The sequence below is a fragment of the Geospiza fortis genome, unplaced genomic scaffold (genome assembly GCF_000277835.1).
Source record: "Geospiza fortis unplaced genomic scaffold, GeoFor_1.0 scaffold40, whole genome shotgun sequence".
Classification (NCBI taxonomy): Eukaryota; Metazoa; Chordata; class Aves; order Passeriformes; family Thraupidae; genus Geospiza; species Geospiza fortis.
The window spans coordinates 3466333-3483993 of NW_005054297.1; the positions used below are offsets into that span (position 1 = coordinate 3466333).

The following is a 17661-nucleotide window of genomic DNA, read 5'->3' on the forward strand; positions in this document are numbered from 1 at the left end:
AAAATATAGGAGATTATTATTTACACTGCACACATACAGAGACCCATATGTCTCAGTCTGAACGAAAGTGAAACAGAAGACAGGTAATAGGACAAGAGTAAAAGGAAAAAAAATAGGCCAGTATTTCTGCATCTAGATTTAAAAAGGCCCTTTTATCTTAAATTCTAAGGCAAGGTCCTTGTAAGTTAGAATACTGCGGTAAACCTAAAGGATTTTTGAGTAATTTTCATAAGAAGATTTTGGTATTGTCTTTATGTGCACGAATCACAGAGTTGATACCTGTGCATGAAAGAGAAAAATAGCTTATTACATAAGCATGCTATGCAGTTTGAATAATCATGGCTTTTCCTGTAGTACTTTTTGGTATAATAGTTTCTGATGTCCACATGGCAGAAATTTGCACTGCCATAACCATGATATGCTGGGGTGTGTGAGGAAGCAGCTTCTGGTTTCAGGGTCCTCGTCACTGACTCTGTTTTGACTTGTTGGCACTTGGGCCACAGGTCTATATTTGCATTGATTTGCCATATGCAAACCACTACAAATTCAAAAACGTCTTGGAAAATTGTTTCCATCAGTAAATTCACACTTTACGGCATGGGAATTTTCAGTTACAGTCACTATGCATACAAAACAAACATGGTCAGTAACATTAGCTACAAGCTGAAATTAAAATACTCGTTTAAAGAAGTTAGAAGTGTAGCTGGGTAAATCTAGTATTATATGTTAAAGAAAATATTTTGTGTACCATATCAAAAGAAATTGTGTGTATCTTTAAAAATATAGCAGTTGCCTTATTGCAGGTAGCAACATATGTTATTTGGTCTGTAGGAACATTCCTCTCCCCATTCCCATGGTTTGCATATTTCAATTATTTCATAGAAATCTTTAGGCATTTCTGAATAAAAATTACTATGCAAATTGCTATATGTGAATAACACATTGGGAATAAATTAAGACTAATTCAAGACTGAAATTTTTGATGACAATTCTGACTTAAATTTTGAAAAAATCTTATATGTTCTGAAAATAAGTTTTCTTTTAAATATTAAATCAAAATTTGATTTTAATTTACAATATTATTCTATACAGGTTTAAAGGTTTGGCTGGCTGTTTGACGGTGTGGTTTTTTTGGTTTTTTGTTTTGATTTGAGTTTCTTCTGGTAATGAAAGAAATAAAAATTATATTGAGAAATAAGAAGTTGTCTTCTTTGTTGAAGTCTATCCCTTCTAGTTTCTTATGGCTTTAGATTCTTGTTTAGCTTGAGGGTTGTATATTTATGTTGTTGCTCTTCTTTTGCAGACGGTTAGAACAAAATTCAATCAAGGTCATACCTCCTGGAGCTTTCTCTCCCTATAAAAAGCTCCGAAGAATGTACGTACCAAATAACTTACATTTATTTACATATGTATGTATATAAACAAATCAAGATGGTACAGGGGAACTGCAGTTAATGTGTGAGCACTTAAGAAAGTTTGACTGCTAGAAGGCAAACTGATATGGCAGCCTAATGATTGAGACCATATATCATCTTTGTCATAATAATAATAATTGGGTTTTTACCAAATATTGAAATAGTTTAATGTGCTTTTGCATAGAAGCAGTATGTTACTGTAGTGAAAATTCTAGTTAAAAAAAAAAAAAGAATGATGATACTTTAAGATTATTTTTGAGGCTGTATAGCTCTGGGGTTGTAGCAAGCAGAGAATTCTTTAAAAATGTACTTAAGCAATCAGGAAAAGTAAGCATTTTGTCCTTTTTTTCCAAGAGTTTTGTACTATTTTTAACTATGCATTTTGTTTCAGTGTACTGGCAAATGCAGTAGTTCTATAATAAAATTCTTTGGCAGTGTCTCATGTAAATATTTCCAATTTCTCTCTCCCATCCATGCTTAATTCTAATTACATATTATCTTAAAGTTCATTATTTTGAAAATAGCTTGAATTAATTGAATCAAATATTATTTGTTGCAGTGACCTGAGCAATAACCAGATCTCTGAAGCAGCTCCAGATGCTTTCCAGGGCTTACGTTCACTCAATTCACTGTAGGTATCTGTTTGACCTGTAAACAGAAGCAAATTTCTCATATTCTTGTAGTGAAATTATTCTGGCCTTTTGGCTCAGTGCAAAATGTTGCTATAAATTCAACCCATTCTGAAAGTTGTAATAATAATTTCAGAATGATAGTGGTAATCAAATATTCTTTTACAGTTGGACGCTGATAATGTGTGGGTTTTTTAATAAATATGTTCATGGCAAAGAGTTGAACACAACCAATCATGTATTTTATTCCCCAGTTAGTTGTTCTTGCACATAGCAAATCCATTTAGCAGGGTCCCTTGGTAAGCCTGTAATCAGTGAGGTGCTGATTCTGCAGAGATCTTTGGGTTGCACACCTTTTGGGAAAGTGTGATCCTGCTGCCTCACAGGACCACAAGGATATTGCAAGTATCAAGTGGTTGTTATTCAATTCCTGTCAGGAAAATGGGAATTTCTCTATATTTGAAGTCAAATTCCCTACCTTTCATAATAGTAAATTTGTCTGCTTTATTTCCTGGTACAGAGTCCTTTATGGCAATAAAATCACAGAACTTCCAAAGGGCCTATTTGAAGGACTCTTTTCCCTGCAACTGCTGTGAGTATTTTTTTCTTATTTATTCTATTTTAGGATCATTCAAAAGGGTAAACATGATGAGATATTTATGCCAGAAGAAGAACTGGCAGGAAATCCCATACGTAAGATCAAAGTACAGTAAAATCAAATTATGCTAAAATCAAAAGAGTCAGGACTCTTGTAGGCCAGCTTGCCACTCATCCAGAAATGTGATCATATCAGTTAATGTTTCAGCCTTAAATGATTAAAATGAAATTATTCTCCCATGTGGAATTTCTAAGGATAAAACTCATAAAGATATGATACTGTAAATGACAAATAGGATGTATATAGTTGTGTGGGAACCATGGAAGGAATATTTGTATGTTTTATAAAGAGAAAATATATAGTGGAAATGCTATGCAATTGCATTTCTAGTTGTACCCATGAAAGAACAATATTGCACCACAGTTTCATTGATGACTTCTAATGTTTACTGACACTCTGTGCGATTCTTTGAATCTGTGAACTTGAGCTGCTACGTCGTTTAACACTTTGGAAATTTCCACATATAACCTTTTAAACTGTTGCTGTTTAGATTTTATACTGGAATAAAGAATGTCATGATGGTAATTTCATCAAAGATTGTCAATATTTAGCAGAAGAGGCTGTGCAAGTAGGTGTACCGTGTAAAAGAAATGTGTTAAATAGACCATAAAACAGCAGTGGTGGTTTTGAAAGAACTTGGCCCAGAATAACTGACTTGTTGAGTTAGAGCCTTCTTAAAGAATTTAAAACATCTTCACACATATTTAGAATTACCTAATGTCCAGACTTCACCATGAAGTGGTTGGCAAAATGTCAACTAATTGAAGATGGCAAAACAGTAAAATATATACAAAGAAAATGCAACTTCTAGCACCACCTAGAGGTTTGCATTTTGATTTACTTTAGTCAGAAAAATAGTATAGCAGTAGGCAGCTATGCTTTCCTATTTTCCTTTAAAGATGTTTTAATTATAAAATATATTTCAGATCTGGTAAAAAAATAAAGGTAAAAGAATTTTCCTAACTCTCAAGTCTGTATTAAAAAAAGACTATCTTAATGCACATTGTACAGATAGTACATTTAGGTCTAAGTAAATTTCTACTTGTGTGGCAAAACTTTTTATCAGAGCATTAGGTTTCAATTCCACCATTTCATTCCATTTCTGGCTCAAAATGGAAAGAAGTAAAAAGTATTTGGTTATAAAAATGCATCTAATGGAATGGCTTTATTTTTCTCTTCAAAAGGACTTCATTTAGATTGGCTTGTTTGTTTTAACACTAAAAGTGTGGGAGGTACAGGGAAGAAAAGGTTCCCTTTGAAGATGCAGAGGAGAAAGGATCCAAGACAGATTTGGATATATTCCATGCCACCAGTTTTTACTACAACTCTGTTAATGTGGCAGCATGCTGATTAGTAACATATAATTAAAAGTGCCACTGCACATATCTTCCAGCTAATGAACACAGTGTTCAGTTCCTTTTTTGTTTGTTTATTTATTTGGCAAGAAACTAGTTTTCCTTGAATATACTTCATTTTTTAGGCTTGTTTCTTTGCACAGTACACAAATACCACACATTCTACCAGCACATACAAGAAATGTGATTTTACCTAAACAAATGCAAGCATTTCAACTCTAAGGTTCAAATATGTAGGAATATGTATAACCTATATAAGCTACTTCAATTTACTGAAATTCCTTATGTCACTGTCAATTATAATTTGTTACTGCATCTCTTGTTCTGGTAGCAAAGGTGCACAAAGAATTGTCTGTGAAAAATACTAAAACTGCGACACAGAATGATTTCTTTCAATTTTATAATTATCTCCCATTAAACAGATTATTGAATGCCAACAAGATCAATTGTCTGCGAGTTGATGCATTTCAAGATCTGCACAACTTGAATCTTCTTTCTCTGTATGACAACAAGCTTCAGACCATTGCAAAAGGCACCTTCTCACCCCTACGTGCCATTCAGACCTTGTACGTATGTTCTTGTTTATGGTTTTCTCAAGTATGACTTCAAATTCTACAGTGCAGTAAAAGCACTGGGTACTGCTGAGACCAAAGGGAAATAATGTGTGATATTATTGGTTTTTTTCCTCCATGAAAGGCATTTGGCTCAGAACCCATTTATCTGTGACTGCCATCTGAAGTGGCTGGCGGATTACCTGCACACAAACCCCATTGAGACCAGCGGTGCCCGGTGCACCAGCCCCCGCCGCCTGGCGAACAAAAGGATCGGCCAGATCAAAAGCAAGAAATTCCGCTGCTCAGGTAATTTTCTTAGTTCAGCTGCTATTTTTCCTTTATTGGCAAGAAAAAAAAATAGTGGTTTTAGAAGTTCTAATGAAAGCAGCTGTCTCTCTACAGAATTATTAAACATCACATATTTTTTTTTTTAGTTGTTTGACTGAATAGAGGGAAATCTGGGAAGTCATAGACTGTTGGATCACGGAACATTACTGTAGTTAACATATTTGGCACTATTTCTGAGTACCATTAAATCTAACAACATAAATGTAATATATAAAACTTCAGAATTAAATGCTAAAGTTATTCACTACAAGTATCACCGCCATAAATCATTTCTTTAAATTTCCACAGGGCTCTGGAATATGTGAAAGATCTAAAAATTTCTAAGCTAAATATGGAAACATAACATATTCCTTTTATACAGGGAGCTTACTTCATACTGAAATTTACTGTTTTCTTTTTCTAATCTTATTCCATTTCCTACTTACATTTCTTTAAATCCTAACTTTTGTCATATGGTATCCAGCTGTTCCAGGTGCATTTCACATTCTACAGTTTATTCAGTCTCAAGTGCAAATACCAGATGAAAACTGTTTTTTAATCTGTGTTCCGGATACATTTATGACTATTCACACTTCGTTGTTTATCAGCTTTCATGTGAACACACATTTTTTTCACTAAATTATCTGTAGTTAACTGCAGTCCATACTTAATCTAATAAAACTCATTCTTTGCTTGCTGACATTCAGGTGCATCTTCTATTTTTTTTTTTCTCTTTATTTAGCTAAAGAACAGTATTTCATTCCAGGTAGGTTTGGCTCTGCAGTAAGATTGACTAACTGCAGATATTCTCTCCCTTTCACCCCAAAAGCAAAGTTTGTCATAGCTTTTAGGAAACTGATGCATGTGTATTAACATTAGTCATTACCTATAGCTATACATAGTTTTCCTTTGTAGAATACTAGTAATTCTGTTTTCTGAATATAAGAGCTTAGCATGCAGCTCCGTTTACCTTTTTCTGTCTCACAGATTTGCACACAACCTACCAAAATTATACCTATATTTATATTATTTAGAAGGTTGCACCTGTTAGTTCATATTTTAACTGACACTTTTACTTACCTTGTACCTTGCCTTTCTGCTGCTACTGTTTTTAAAATGTAGCTTCTGAGCTGCTTTTAAACACAGGAATCCATGCTGCCATCAAAGAGCTAGCACAACTCTAAAGACTAAACATTCTACAAATGAACATTTTCTTGCCTTGCTTTCCTGCTCTACGCTGGCTGCATCTGCTGCTTGCTCACCCTCCTTTTGTTTAGGAAATCACAGTGGAATGCTTGGAAAAGAAAGCTGATATTCTTAATTAGAGGCATTGTGTGGTCACATGCATACAGTGAATCAGAAATGCTTTCCATTAAAGAAAATATTACTTTCAAGTTGGAGTGAAATAGTAATTTACACACAGCTTTAAGCTACAATAAGTCTATGATATTTTTACAAAAGATTTACCAATGTTGGCCCTAGCTCTTTGAAATATGGATCTTTCTTTCTTTCACCTTGCTTGTCAGTATGTGCACTGTTTTCTTAATAAAAAAAAAATATTCACTCACATTTTATTCATAAGACATTATAAATAACAAAATAAACAAGGGAATAATGCATCTATTGATGAGTTACAGTATGTGATTTGTAATCGGGATTTTCTGCCACGGTTTAATATCTAGAAAAATATCTACAGTAATTGATTAGGACACCAGTGCACTCCTTCTTTCAAGTACTACAGGTATATCATCATTCTGCAGTCATCTTAGTTGTTGTCTCTTCAGCTGGTATGTTTAGCTCTCCTCCAAATGCTGTGTGATGTAACACTTAAATTTGCAGCAGTCATGTGAAGTTCTTCAGGCCCTTATACTAATACATTGTTTTGAATCTGAAGTAAAGAAAATATGAAATACAAAATAAGGCCACAGTTTGTCAGCACTAGCATCCACAAACATGTTAAAGCAGCATAAAACAGGAGGATTCAATTTCACAAACCTGTAGTACCACTCCATTCCTTAGTGTGTAGTACAGCTGTATTCCTGCCACAGACTGACTTCTGCTCAACCTTGCCAGCCCAACTTTTGCTTGTGAGTTAGAAGTGTTTTCCTGCCAGCAAATGTCTTCACAGTCTGGTTATTACATAGCCACTCATGCAGTTTAGGCTTATTTACATACCCTTTAAAAAATGCTATTCCTGGGGGAGGGTGGGGTGGGGGGGAAGAAGAAAAATAATTAAATTTTAAAGAATGGGCTATATACATGCTTCTCTGTTGCTTTCTCTTTCTATCAGGTTATCAGGGAGATGCTACCTAAGAGTATTTTAGTTGTTGAAGGCATTGTCCCTGAATATTTAATTGTTTAAACTGCTAACAGTGATGTACTCTGGATGCAGGAGGAAAAAAACAAAACTTATTTTTAGACTTGTTTATTGGGTATTTAAAAGTGCTAAAAGACACTTCTTTATACTTAAGTGGGTACTATAACATAATCTTAGCATTTCCTTAAGCACCTAAATATTTTTAGTATTTGTTTTAAATATGTCATTTGGAGATGTTGCTCCATAGACACTATGAAGTCCTAGTAAAATTTCATTATGGTGATTTGGAAGACTAAAGGTTTGCAGGTATCAAATAATTTATTTGAAAAAATATCATTTATCTGCTACCTCATAGAAGTACCCTGTAGTGGTTTCATCATATGGATTACTAAAACGTTTACAAGTGGTAGATAACATAGTATCTGTTGACTGTTGGGTTTTCCCCCCTCCACTGAGGAGTCTGTTTCTCCTCTATTTGTTTGGTTTATTAAGGATTTAAGTGGCATAGCATGTATATTTGGCTTGGTGATCCTTGTGGGTCTTTTCCAACTCAGAATATTCTGTAACTCCTATATATGTTTAGGGAGCAGCTTTTAAAGAACATATTCAAAATTGTGAAGAATAATTCATGGGAGGCGTGATCATCATCCTAGATGAAATCTGTAATAAACCCCAATCTTATCTTCATTTTTAAATGCTACTCAAAATGAATTATTCTTTCTTTCTGCTGAGGACAATGGCCCTAGCACCATCTTCTAATCAAACAAAAGTTAAGTAGAGAACATGAGAGCTTAGTTCATGTTTTTGTCTTAATTGGCATTACTCTGTCTTTCTTTCCTTCTTGGCTATCTTTACTTTTTCAGGAGTTCACCATTTTGGCTGTAAGTAAAGTTCAGTGTCTGAACTAAATCACAGTGTACCTCCCAGCCCTGATGCACCTTCTGCTAGTCTCAGTCTTTTCACCTTTGTCCAAGAAGAACCCACAGGTCCTTTTGGCTTCTCTTTGTTTTCTTTGTCACCCACCCTCAGTTCCTTACCAGGTGTTTTTTCCTGATATGTTTAGGATGTTTTCTTTGACTGACTCTGGGAAATGGTGGAGGAAACTTTCAATGTGGTTCTTTTTTTGCCCTTTTTTTTTTTTTTGTATATATACTGTATTTTTATTTAATCTGTGACAGTGATACTGTTACTGTGGCATTGGACATTCAGTAATAAGAATGCCATGTCATGTAAGCAAGTATTAAACTTCAAATGCTTCTGTAATTTATACCTACTCCTTCCTCTTTTCCCTTGCTCTTATCCTTGGCCTAATGGATGCAGTTTTGATAATGTAGCGAGATTTTCTGTTGTGCTTGATCTAACCATGTGGTTGTGAGGTATGAGTAAAACATGGTTCTGTCAAGCACCATGGAACGTCACGCAGCTTTCTACAGCATGGCAAGCTGCTGAGGCTTAAGTCAGGATCACACATTTTTTAAATTAAAGCTGAAAACAGGGCTTTCAACTTATTTGTTGAGATGATGTGGAGTATCGGGACTATAAAAACAAAAAAAATCACAGAGGTTAATGAAGTCCAGTCAACAATACAAATTTGTAACCAGAGAAAGAGAAAAGGTGGCATTCAGTATCTATTTATTCTTGATACAGAGAAAGAAAACAAATTCTAAAACAAACAGTGGCATTTGTTTGATTAGCTGTAAACAAGGCTAGATTGGCTGACAACATAATCAGCAGAAAGTACAGCTGTGAAAAGCTCAAGTTAATGTTATCCTGCTATGTGAAGTTGGTCTCAGTTTCTTTTTCCAGCATATCTTAAGTCCCTATATTTAACCCTCTCTTGAAGCCCTTGTGTCTGTTCAGTATCACAGAGTTTATCATGCATTTCCCAAGTTGCCCACCCGTTATCTGCATTGCAGACGTCTTTTCAACCCTCTCACCAGAAGAAAATCTTATACTTTATTGACTTAGTATCTGTGTCTTGACTTGAATCTTCTACAGGCACTGAAGATTACAGATCCAAATTAAGTGGAGACTGCTTTGCAGATTTGGCTTGCCCTGAGAAATGTCGCTGTGAAGGAACCACAGTGGACTGCTCCAATCAGAAACTCAACAAAATTCCTGATCACATTCCCCAGTACACAGCAGAGCTGTAAGTTGAACCTATAATAAAAGGATTGTTTACTTATGGAGAAAGGCTAAAATTTTTAAATATGAAACCACAGCTTTACTTTTTTTGAACAGCAAAAATTGAAAGTAATCTCCATGGTGCACTTCAAAGGCTTAAATATTCATAAAATTATTTATGCATTATTTCTTTACCATGTGGCCCTAAAAACCTATGATAAAGAAATAACACAACTGTTTTATGTTTCTAGTTCTTCAGGACCTGAGGAATCCACTTTGATTTTTTGAAAGGTAGTGGGGTTTATTTTGATTGAAACTTTTAATTGCAGGAGAGAGTAGGGCATCCAGTAACCAGAGATGTCTGTCTTGAAAAGTGCTACCTAGATGTTTAAACAGACAGAGACAATTCTTTTTATGCAAAGCATACATTATGTTTTTTGGGCAGGAGACCAGAGGAAGATAAATCAGACAAACAGATCAGAGTTAAGAAGATGAGATAATAATATAATGAATAGAGGTGGGGAGAGAAGGACTCAGAGATTATTACTTGCTTAATAAGTGCCATATGGGAATTATTTTTAAGCATTACAACTGAAGTAATCTTCAAGGAAGGAGTGAAAGATAAAATTAAGACAGCTTTATAAGGTTTCTCCATGTGCAAAGAATAGTATAAAAGGGAATGCAGAGATGGTTGAAGGATTGGCAGAAAGGTAGATGAAAGTGACTGTCATTGCAGAGCAAAGGTGGAAGGAAATAGCTGTTTTCCTAGGAGATTCAGTTTAAAGAACAAGGCAAAATGTTGAGGGACAAAAAAAATGGACTTTGATTTGACATAGTAAAGCAGTGTAGAGATGTGGAGACAAGATTTTTGTGATCAAGTTGTCACCTGCATGGGTGAGATGAGCACCAGGATGGCACACATCTTAAAAGAGCAGTCCACAGCTGTCATCAAAGAAACACTATGGCAATCAGATATGAAATAGTGAGACTATTGTTAAGTGTTTGAATATCTGGACAGGAAAAGAGATTTAAAACTGAAATATTTTTGAAACACATATGGAGACTTTCTTTCTGTGTCTAATCTGGGAGGAGTTGAACTTAGTATTACTATTTTCTGTGCTGGTTTTGGCTGGGGTAGAGTTAATTCCCTTCACAGCGGAGAGTATGGGCTTATGATTTGGAATTGTGCTGAACAGAGGGTTGATAATATGGAGATGCTTTTGTTCTTGCTGAGCAGGATTTACAGAGAGCCAAGGCCTTTTCTGCTTTTTGTACTGCCGTGCTGGCAAGGAAGCTGGGGGTACATGGGAGGTTGGGAGGAGACAAAGCCAGGACAGTTGACCCAAACTGACCAAAGGGATATTCCAGACCATGTAACATCATGCTCAGTACATAAAGGGGAGGAAGAAGGAGGAAGAGTGGGGCATTTGGAGTGATAGTGTTCGTCTTTTCAAGACACTGTTACAATTGAAGGAGCCCTGCTCTCCTGGGGATGGCTGAACACCTGCCTGCCCATGGAGAGCAGTGAATTAATTTCTTGTTTTTCTTTACTTGGGTGCTTGGCTTTTTATTTCCCTATTAAACTGTCTTTACCCATGATTTTTCCAGCTTTTACCCTTCTGGTTCTCTCCCTGATCCTGATGGTGGAGGAGAGAGCAAAGTAGCTGTGTTGAACGTGGTGTCTTCCTGGGTTTAAACCACAACATGTTCCTATTACAAATCTGAAAATTACAATCAGAGAAAAAAAAAAGGATACAGTCTTGTGTGAAGTGAGATAGATTTCAGTGGAGAAATACATTTTATGTTATCTGATATGTTGAGATACAATTGTTTAAGAATAAAATCTGATGGAATAAGTAACAGGTTAAAGTGTGGGAAGAAATCATCAAATAGTGGTTGTATAAATGAAGCTACTGAACCAAGACAAGAGGAATGGAGTTGTTGACATTATTAAGCATGCATTACTTTGATATTTAGGAGGAATCATGTTTAATTGTCTCTTCTCTGAAGAAATTATAATTTTAATCTAGCATTTTAATTGTTTTTTTAGATTAATTTATTTACATGTGGAAGATGTCAGGTGTTTTCTTTCTATAATTATGGTTCCTACATGTTAAATTCAGGAGGAATAATGAAATAATCAAGCCTCATATACTCTATATCCTAACCACTCAAATTTCAGTTGACAAAAAAATTTTTTACTAAATATGAAATTACAGCACTTCTTTCAGAAAATATCCAGTTTTATTTGAAAGTGTTAGTCGATTAAAAATTCCACCATTCCCCTGAGACTGTTACAGAATTTATTTTCTTTCACTTCTATTATTTTTTTTTTAATGGGAACTTTTAGTTTTAGATGTACTCTACCTCTCTTCAGTTTCCATCATTGCTTCCTTTATATTGTTTGCATTAAAGAGCCCTTTTCTTTCCAGCACTCTATCCAAGTAAGATGGTGCTTAACTATAACAAAGTCATTTTTCAGCCTTCTACTGGATAGGCTGTACAGATTGTTCTTCAAGTCATTTGATGTAATAAAAATTTCAACAGTTTTGCAAATATTCTAGAGAGGATAGAGAAATTACTTCTTTATTTTTACTTCTGCTAAAAATCCATTTGCTCGAGCCAAATACATTACTTTGGTTTTTGCCTCACTGATACAAAAGTTATAGCTCTTCCTCTTGTTTCCTTCTGTCCTGGTCTTTGATGCACTTTGTTGTTTATCTCGGGACTTCCCAGTCCAGCTCTAGGACCATTCTTTGATTTCCAGTTTGCATATTTACTGGCATGTATGAGAATAGCAGCTAGTTAGCCTTCCTATTTTTTTTTTTGGTCCACAAAATGTGATACAGAAACATTTGTTAGAGTCAAATTACATTGATGCTTCTTTAGGTGATGAGGAGAGCTAGACTAATTTCTGCAGAGTGATGCTTGGAGTTGAATCTCAGCTTGGAAATGAAGATCAAAAGTAAGAAAAGAAGTTGTCCAAAGGAGGGCAACAGAGATGGTGAATGACCTTGAGGAGAAGCCATATGAGGAGCAGCTGAGGTCCCCTGGCTTGCTCAGTCTGGAAAAGAGGAGATTGAGGGGTGACCTCATTGCAGTTACAACTTCCTCATGAGGGAAAGAGGAGGGCAGGCACTGATCTCTGCTCTGTGGTGACAAGTGACAGGGCCAGGAACTGGACCCAGTGGTCTTTGTGGGTCTCCTCCAACTCAGCATATCCTGTGAGTCTCTTAAAAAATGTGTCTATTGTGTAAATTGCAACAGCAGTAATATCACAGGGAAAAAATCCGGTTTCCTCCAGGTAGCTGGTTTCTTTTTTAATCAGAAAATATTAATATAGTTCAAGACAGCTACTTAATTGTTAAAGTTAAAAAAATCATACCTAAGCCAACTAACTGCTGTTCTAACTTCCCATTTTGTCCCTTGCTCAGTGTCTTCCAGAGAAACTTTGAATGATCTGTCTAATCTGACAGTAAAGTATTTGATATAAAGTACAAGTCTGTAATTGCATCCCAAAAATAAAATATTTTTCAGGTAGCTTTCTAAAATGTAGGAAAATGCAGGAAGCATTTCAGAAATCACTCAAAATGAAGGCCCCAGGAGAAATGCTAAATAAAAAATAATTTCAGTCTTATATGCTAAATTTTTATAATGATTTTACAATAGATGATCACCTAACAAGGTAGTTTTAGAAAGCACGACTATCACTGCAGTGTATAGGCTTCCAGGAAGGTTCAACTACTATTCAAAAACATGCAATATCTTAGCCATTGTGTTTTTAAAACAGCAAAAAGCATCAAATAATACAGACAAACAGAATATGTAGACATTAAAATCAAGTGCTTCTGTTTATTTTTGATTTTGAGAATGATATTTCAGTACTTTATTTGAATAAACCAGGTAAAAGTAATTTTAAGATAATTTTCTTGATCTAGTGATGGGTAATAACTACAGTTGCTGTCTTTACCAGTGAAGAGCACTGGGCTCAAAAAATAATATTAAGATACAGAATGGAGATCCCATCACATCTGTAAACTTTCCAGTTATCTCTAATAATTTTGTTCCCATTGTGTATGAATTAATTTAAATAAATACAATTTAAATAAAATAAAATTAAAATTCTACTTATGAAATTAGATAGAACTACAAGATTGAGGCATAAACAGCAAATAGGTCAAGAAAAAATAACCTGGTTATCATACATATTAAAGATGAAGGAAGCTATTGGACACTAATGCAAATTTCATTTCAGGATATATGTATAGGAATGTAGAATGTAAATTATAGGAAATAATTATTGTACTGTGCATAGCAATAGCAAAGGATCAGCTGGAATACTGTGCTCAAGACTTCGTTTTTCAAGATGGATATAATTGCTCGGAAAAAATTCAAGGAGAACAAGAATCATAGAAAAGAAGATGGGAAGGGTTGAAGGCATTTGTGTGAAAGAAACTTGAGGGACAGACAAAGTAAATTACTTCTAATAGGTAAAAGATTGTTGCAAAGGATAAATGATCAAATTATTTGCGTTTTTTGGTGGGGTTAGAAATGTTTGCAATACAGCAAGTAAGTATTATTAAAATCAGTTAATGTTTTCATTACCAAGTCATTCTAGATGGTATAGCACTTGAAAAGTATTTGGAGATGTCAGCATTTATAGATTGGTCAGTGGTTCTTTTGTGGATAGATAGGGTAAAGAAAAGTCTGTTAAGAGTGACAAAGTAACGTTATTAATTTAGAATGTGCAAGAGTATTTTATATGGTCCCCCTAAAAATCACATTAAGTCTGATTTTTAGAGGTGATAGCATCTTCAGAAATTCATGTTCCTTATAGTTTAGTGTGATATATGAATGTTTTGTGTATATCCAAAAAACTTCTGTCTTCTTTCAGTTTGGTTCCATGTTGAAACTGTTGTACAACCATACCTTCAGATTTACAACCTTCATTTCCCTTCTGGCTATCAATGAGAATGAACAGAAGGGAAGGATGAACAAACAGCTTTCTTTAATTTTCTTTTTTTTTTTTTTTAACTTGTCTTGCAATAAGGCAATTCTGAAAAGCATTCTGGGTTTAGAATTGTGCTGAATTTCATTTCACAGTGATCTTGTCAGTCCTATCTTCTCCTTCCTATTTAAGATTTCTAAAGAAATGCTGGACAGACTCCCTTCCTTAATAATATGGCTCTATTAGAGCATATAAAGGATCTAAGACTCATCATTTCCATTTTCATTCCAAGAGAGGAAGTAGGGAGTACTGGGTCAATGCAAGTATTGTTTGAAATGTAGATGGTCCCCTAACCTAGCTGCTGTTAAAGGTATGCTGTACTGTAAGCCTTGATACCTGTGCAGGAAAGAGAAATGCCCAGCTAGTATTTGTCACTCATTGCATTCCTTCTTACAGGGTTACAAACCAGCATTTAATGCTGCCTTAAGCAATGTATGTGTGCCAGCTGTAGTGGTATGAAGATAAATCATGGTGAGGGAAGTGTTTTTAAATTCATGGGAAGACCTATGCGGTGGTTTTCATTCCCTAATCAAAAGAAGAGTAATTCTTTCATTTTTGTAAATAGTGTTCTGTGAGTACCTCCAGATGTCTGGCAGACTCCACCTGATATCCTTTAAAGAACAGAAGACTAATCTTCAGTGGTTTATATGTCCTTCTAAAGACTTTTATTTATAAGTTGCCATGGAATCCTCCCTTAGTTACGTTTTTGTTTGAAAAATTAAAAACATCATCTTAAATTCCTTTTCAGCTTTAGCTGTGTAAAGTTTTGTGATCAGGTTTTGAAAGTGTCTTATGTATGCCTAAGTTTAACTAATGAGAATGTTCATTCCCAGGAATGAGAATGTTCATTCACAGGAATTATCAAAATTACAAATGTCACTATATAAGGAATTGTTCTGCAGCTACCAGTTAAATATCAGATGTTCAGGGAAACCAAACTGAAAAGTTCACATGATGTGGAACATTCTGTATCAATCCCTGAATAATTTTTTTCTGAAATTGATGTAATTTTTTTTTTTAGGCGACTAAATAACAATGAATTTTCAGTCCTGGAAGCTACTGGAATCTTTAAGAAACTTCCTCAGCTGCGTAAAATGTAAGTGCAAATTCAATGACCTTGTCTATTCGGATAGTGTATTAGCTCCTTGCTGTGACTCTCCACCTTTCTTAGTTCTAATCTACAAAAGATTCCGTTTATTCCAATCAAAAATCAAGAATGGGTTTAAATTAATCCCTGAGGTAGGTCAGAGTTGGCAGCTCTCCTGTATGGGGCTTGCCACTGCCAGCAGCCACTTCCCATGGTGTATAGCTCCAGCACCTTCACAGCAGCATCCAGCCAGCTGGTCTCTTATGCAGGCACAGCAGGGAGCTCACAGTATAAGCTGCTTAGAAGAGATTCCAGTAATCTTTTGTAACTTCCTGTATTACTCTCTAACCAGACAGTTTTGCCTCTTTCAGCATATTAAGGACATGCCATTGATTCTGTGCTTCATTAAATGGTCATTAGGTGAGGGGGATATCAAAATTTAAATGACAGAGAAAAAGTGGTTTGATAGGTCATCCATGTAAGTCCATGCTAACAGTTAATGTTCTAAGAGTAGTTCATAACCTTACCAATTGCAAGTGTTGCTAAAAATAAGACTATGAGAAGCTTTTGTTTAGCTTATGTAAAAGACACGTTTGAAGGTAGATAATTTAGTTAGACTTTGTGAATCTGTGCTCAATCATCTCCGGATTAAACCAAACATAAATAGTAGTGAAGAAGAATGCAAGTAAAAACAGATTAGTAGTCACCTTGTGACTACCATTTGTAACAGATCAGTATTTCTGATCAAAATCTTAAGGGGGCAATAGTATTGCTTCAACTATTGTTAGCCTTAACCAGATCCTTGGCGGTGTGATCACAATTAGTTAAATATTTATTACTGATTTTTTTCTATTAAAATATTTTTAAAACCCCAACAATGTAAAATTAACTTGCCTTTGACCTCTCTACTTGAGTAGACCTTACCACTTTGAACCAAGCTGCAATACTTAGAAAAAGAATGTAGCAATGTCTGGCACAACAATGTTCTGGTGCTATGCAGTAGATACCCTGTTTTCCTCAATCTTCAAGAATCTCAGATTAGCACTTTTTACAGCTACAGTGTACTTTGGAAATATCAAGTATCAATATGAAGCATCAGTGGACAAGGGAAGGGCTGTACATGTCATTTATCAGGACTTCTGTAAAGCCTTTGACATGGGCCCCTGCAGCATCCTTCTCTCTAAACTGGGGAGAGATGGGCTTGATGGGTGGACTTAGATGGATAAGAAATTGTTTAAACAGCAGCATTCAGAGGGCAATGGTCAGTGGCTCAGAGTCCCAAAGACATCAATGACAAAAGATGTCCTTTAAGGGCCTGTATTTAATATCCTCATCAATATATAGTGAAAGGTGTCCCTGCCTACAGCAGAGGTGTTGGAACTAGATTATATTTTAGGGCTTTTCCAACGCAAGACATTCTATGATTGCAGGATTCTATAAAATAAATAAACTGCTTGATGTGTCATACATGCACATGCATACACACCCATTTATACATATATCAGATCTTCATATTTAACAATATTTCTTTTAAGATGAGGAGGTGTTCAAGACAAAAGGGGAAATAAAAAGGATGAATATTAATCAGTCTTGATGTAGCTGTCTGTTGGAAGTCCGAAAGGCTTTAAAATCTGGTTAATTGAAAAGGGAAAAAAGAAAAAAATATTAATGAAGTGTTAACTATTTTAATAATACTGCTCCATAACTTCCTAATACAGTTATCAGTTGTTACAACATTCTTCCATTGAGAGAATAATACAGTGACTGCTTAAGCATCACTGGAAGGAAGTGAAGTACTGATGTTTCAGAGACCAATATGAGTGAATTCTGTATTTCTGTGAAGCTCATATTTCTTCTGGAGGTTCAAAATAGGTGCAAAGATCTTTCTGCACAGATGACATTGAAAAATTGAGGCCTAAATGTTTCATTGATTTGGCGCTTCATCAGTAATAAAGCATGTGTATGCGCTGTAACATTGATTAGCTATGCAACATTAATCTTTAAAATATCTATGTGAAGTGGGTGAAGCAGTATCCATGTTACAGCAAGAACAAAAAAGGTTTTAGGAAACTGAGGGCTTGACATTGGCAAGCCATCTGAGATTAAAAATAATGAGTTTCTTGCTTCCAGTCTTCCACGGCACCTTGCAGACTGAACAGATCCACTGTGAAACGAAATTAAAGCCTT

General features: G+C 35.2%; 1 protein-coding gene across 1 annotated transcript in view; it reads left to right on the plus strand.

The window, feature by feature from the left end:
* SLIT2 (slit guidance ligand 2) overlaps positions 1-17661 on the plus strand; it is a 278830-nt gene that overhangs the window by 203280 nt on the left and 57889 nt on the right. The window contains exons 12-18 of the mRNA XM_031055462.1: positions 1304-1375; positions 1975-2046; positions 2565-2636; positions 4480-4623; positions 4754-4917; positions 9254-9404; positions 15409-15483. Coding sequence (XP_030911322.1) covers positions 1304-1375; positions 1975-2046; positions 2565-2636; positions 4480-4623; positions 4754-4917; positions 9254-9404; positions 15409-15483 — 750 coding nt within the window. The remainder of the gene's footprint in view (positions 1-1303; positions 1376-1974; positions 2047-2564; positions 2637-4479; positions 4624-4753; positions 4918-9253; positions 9405-15408; positions 15484-17661) is intronic.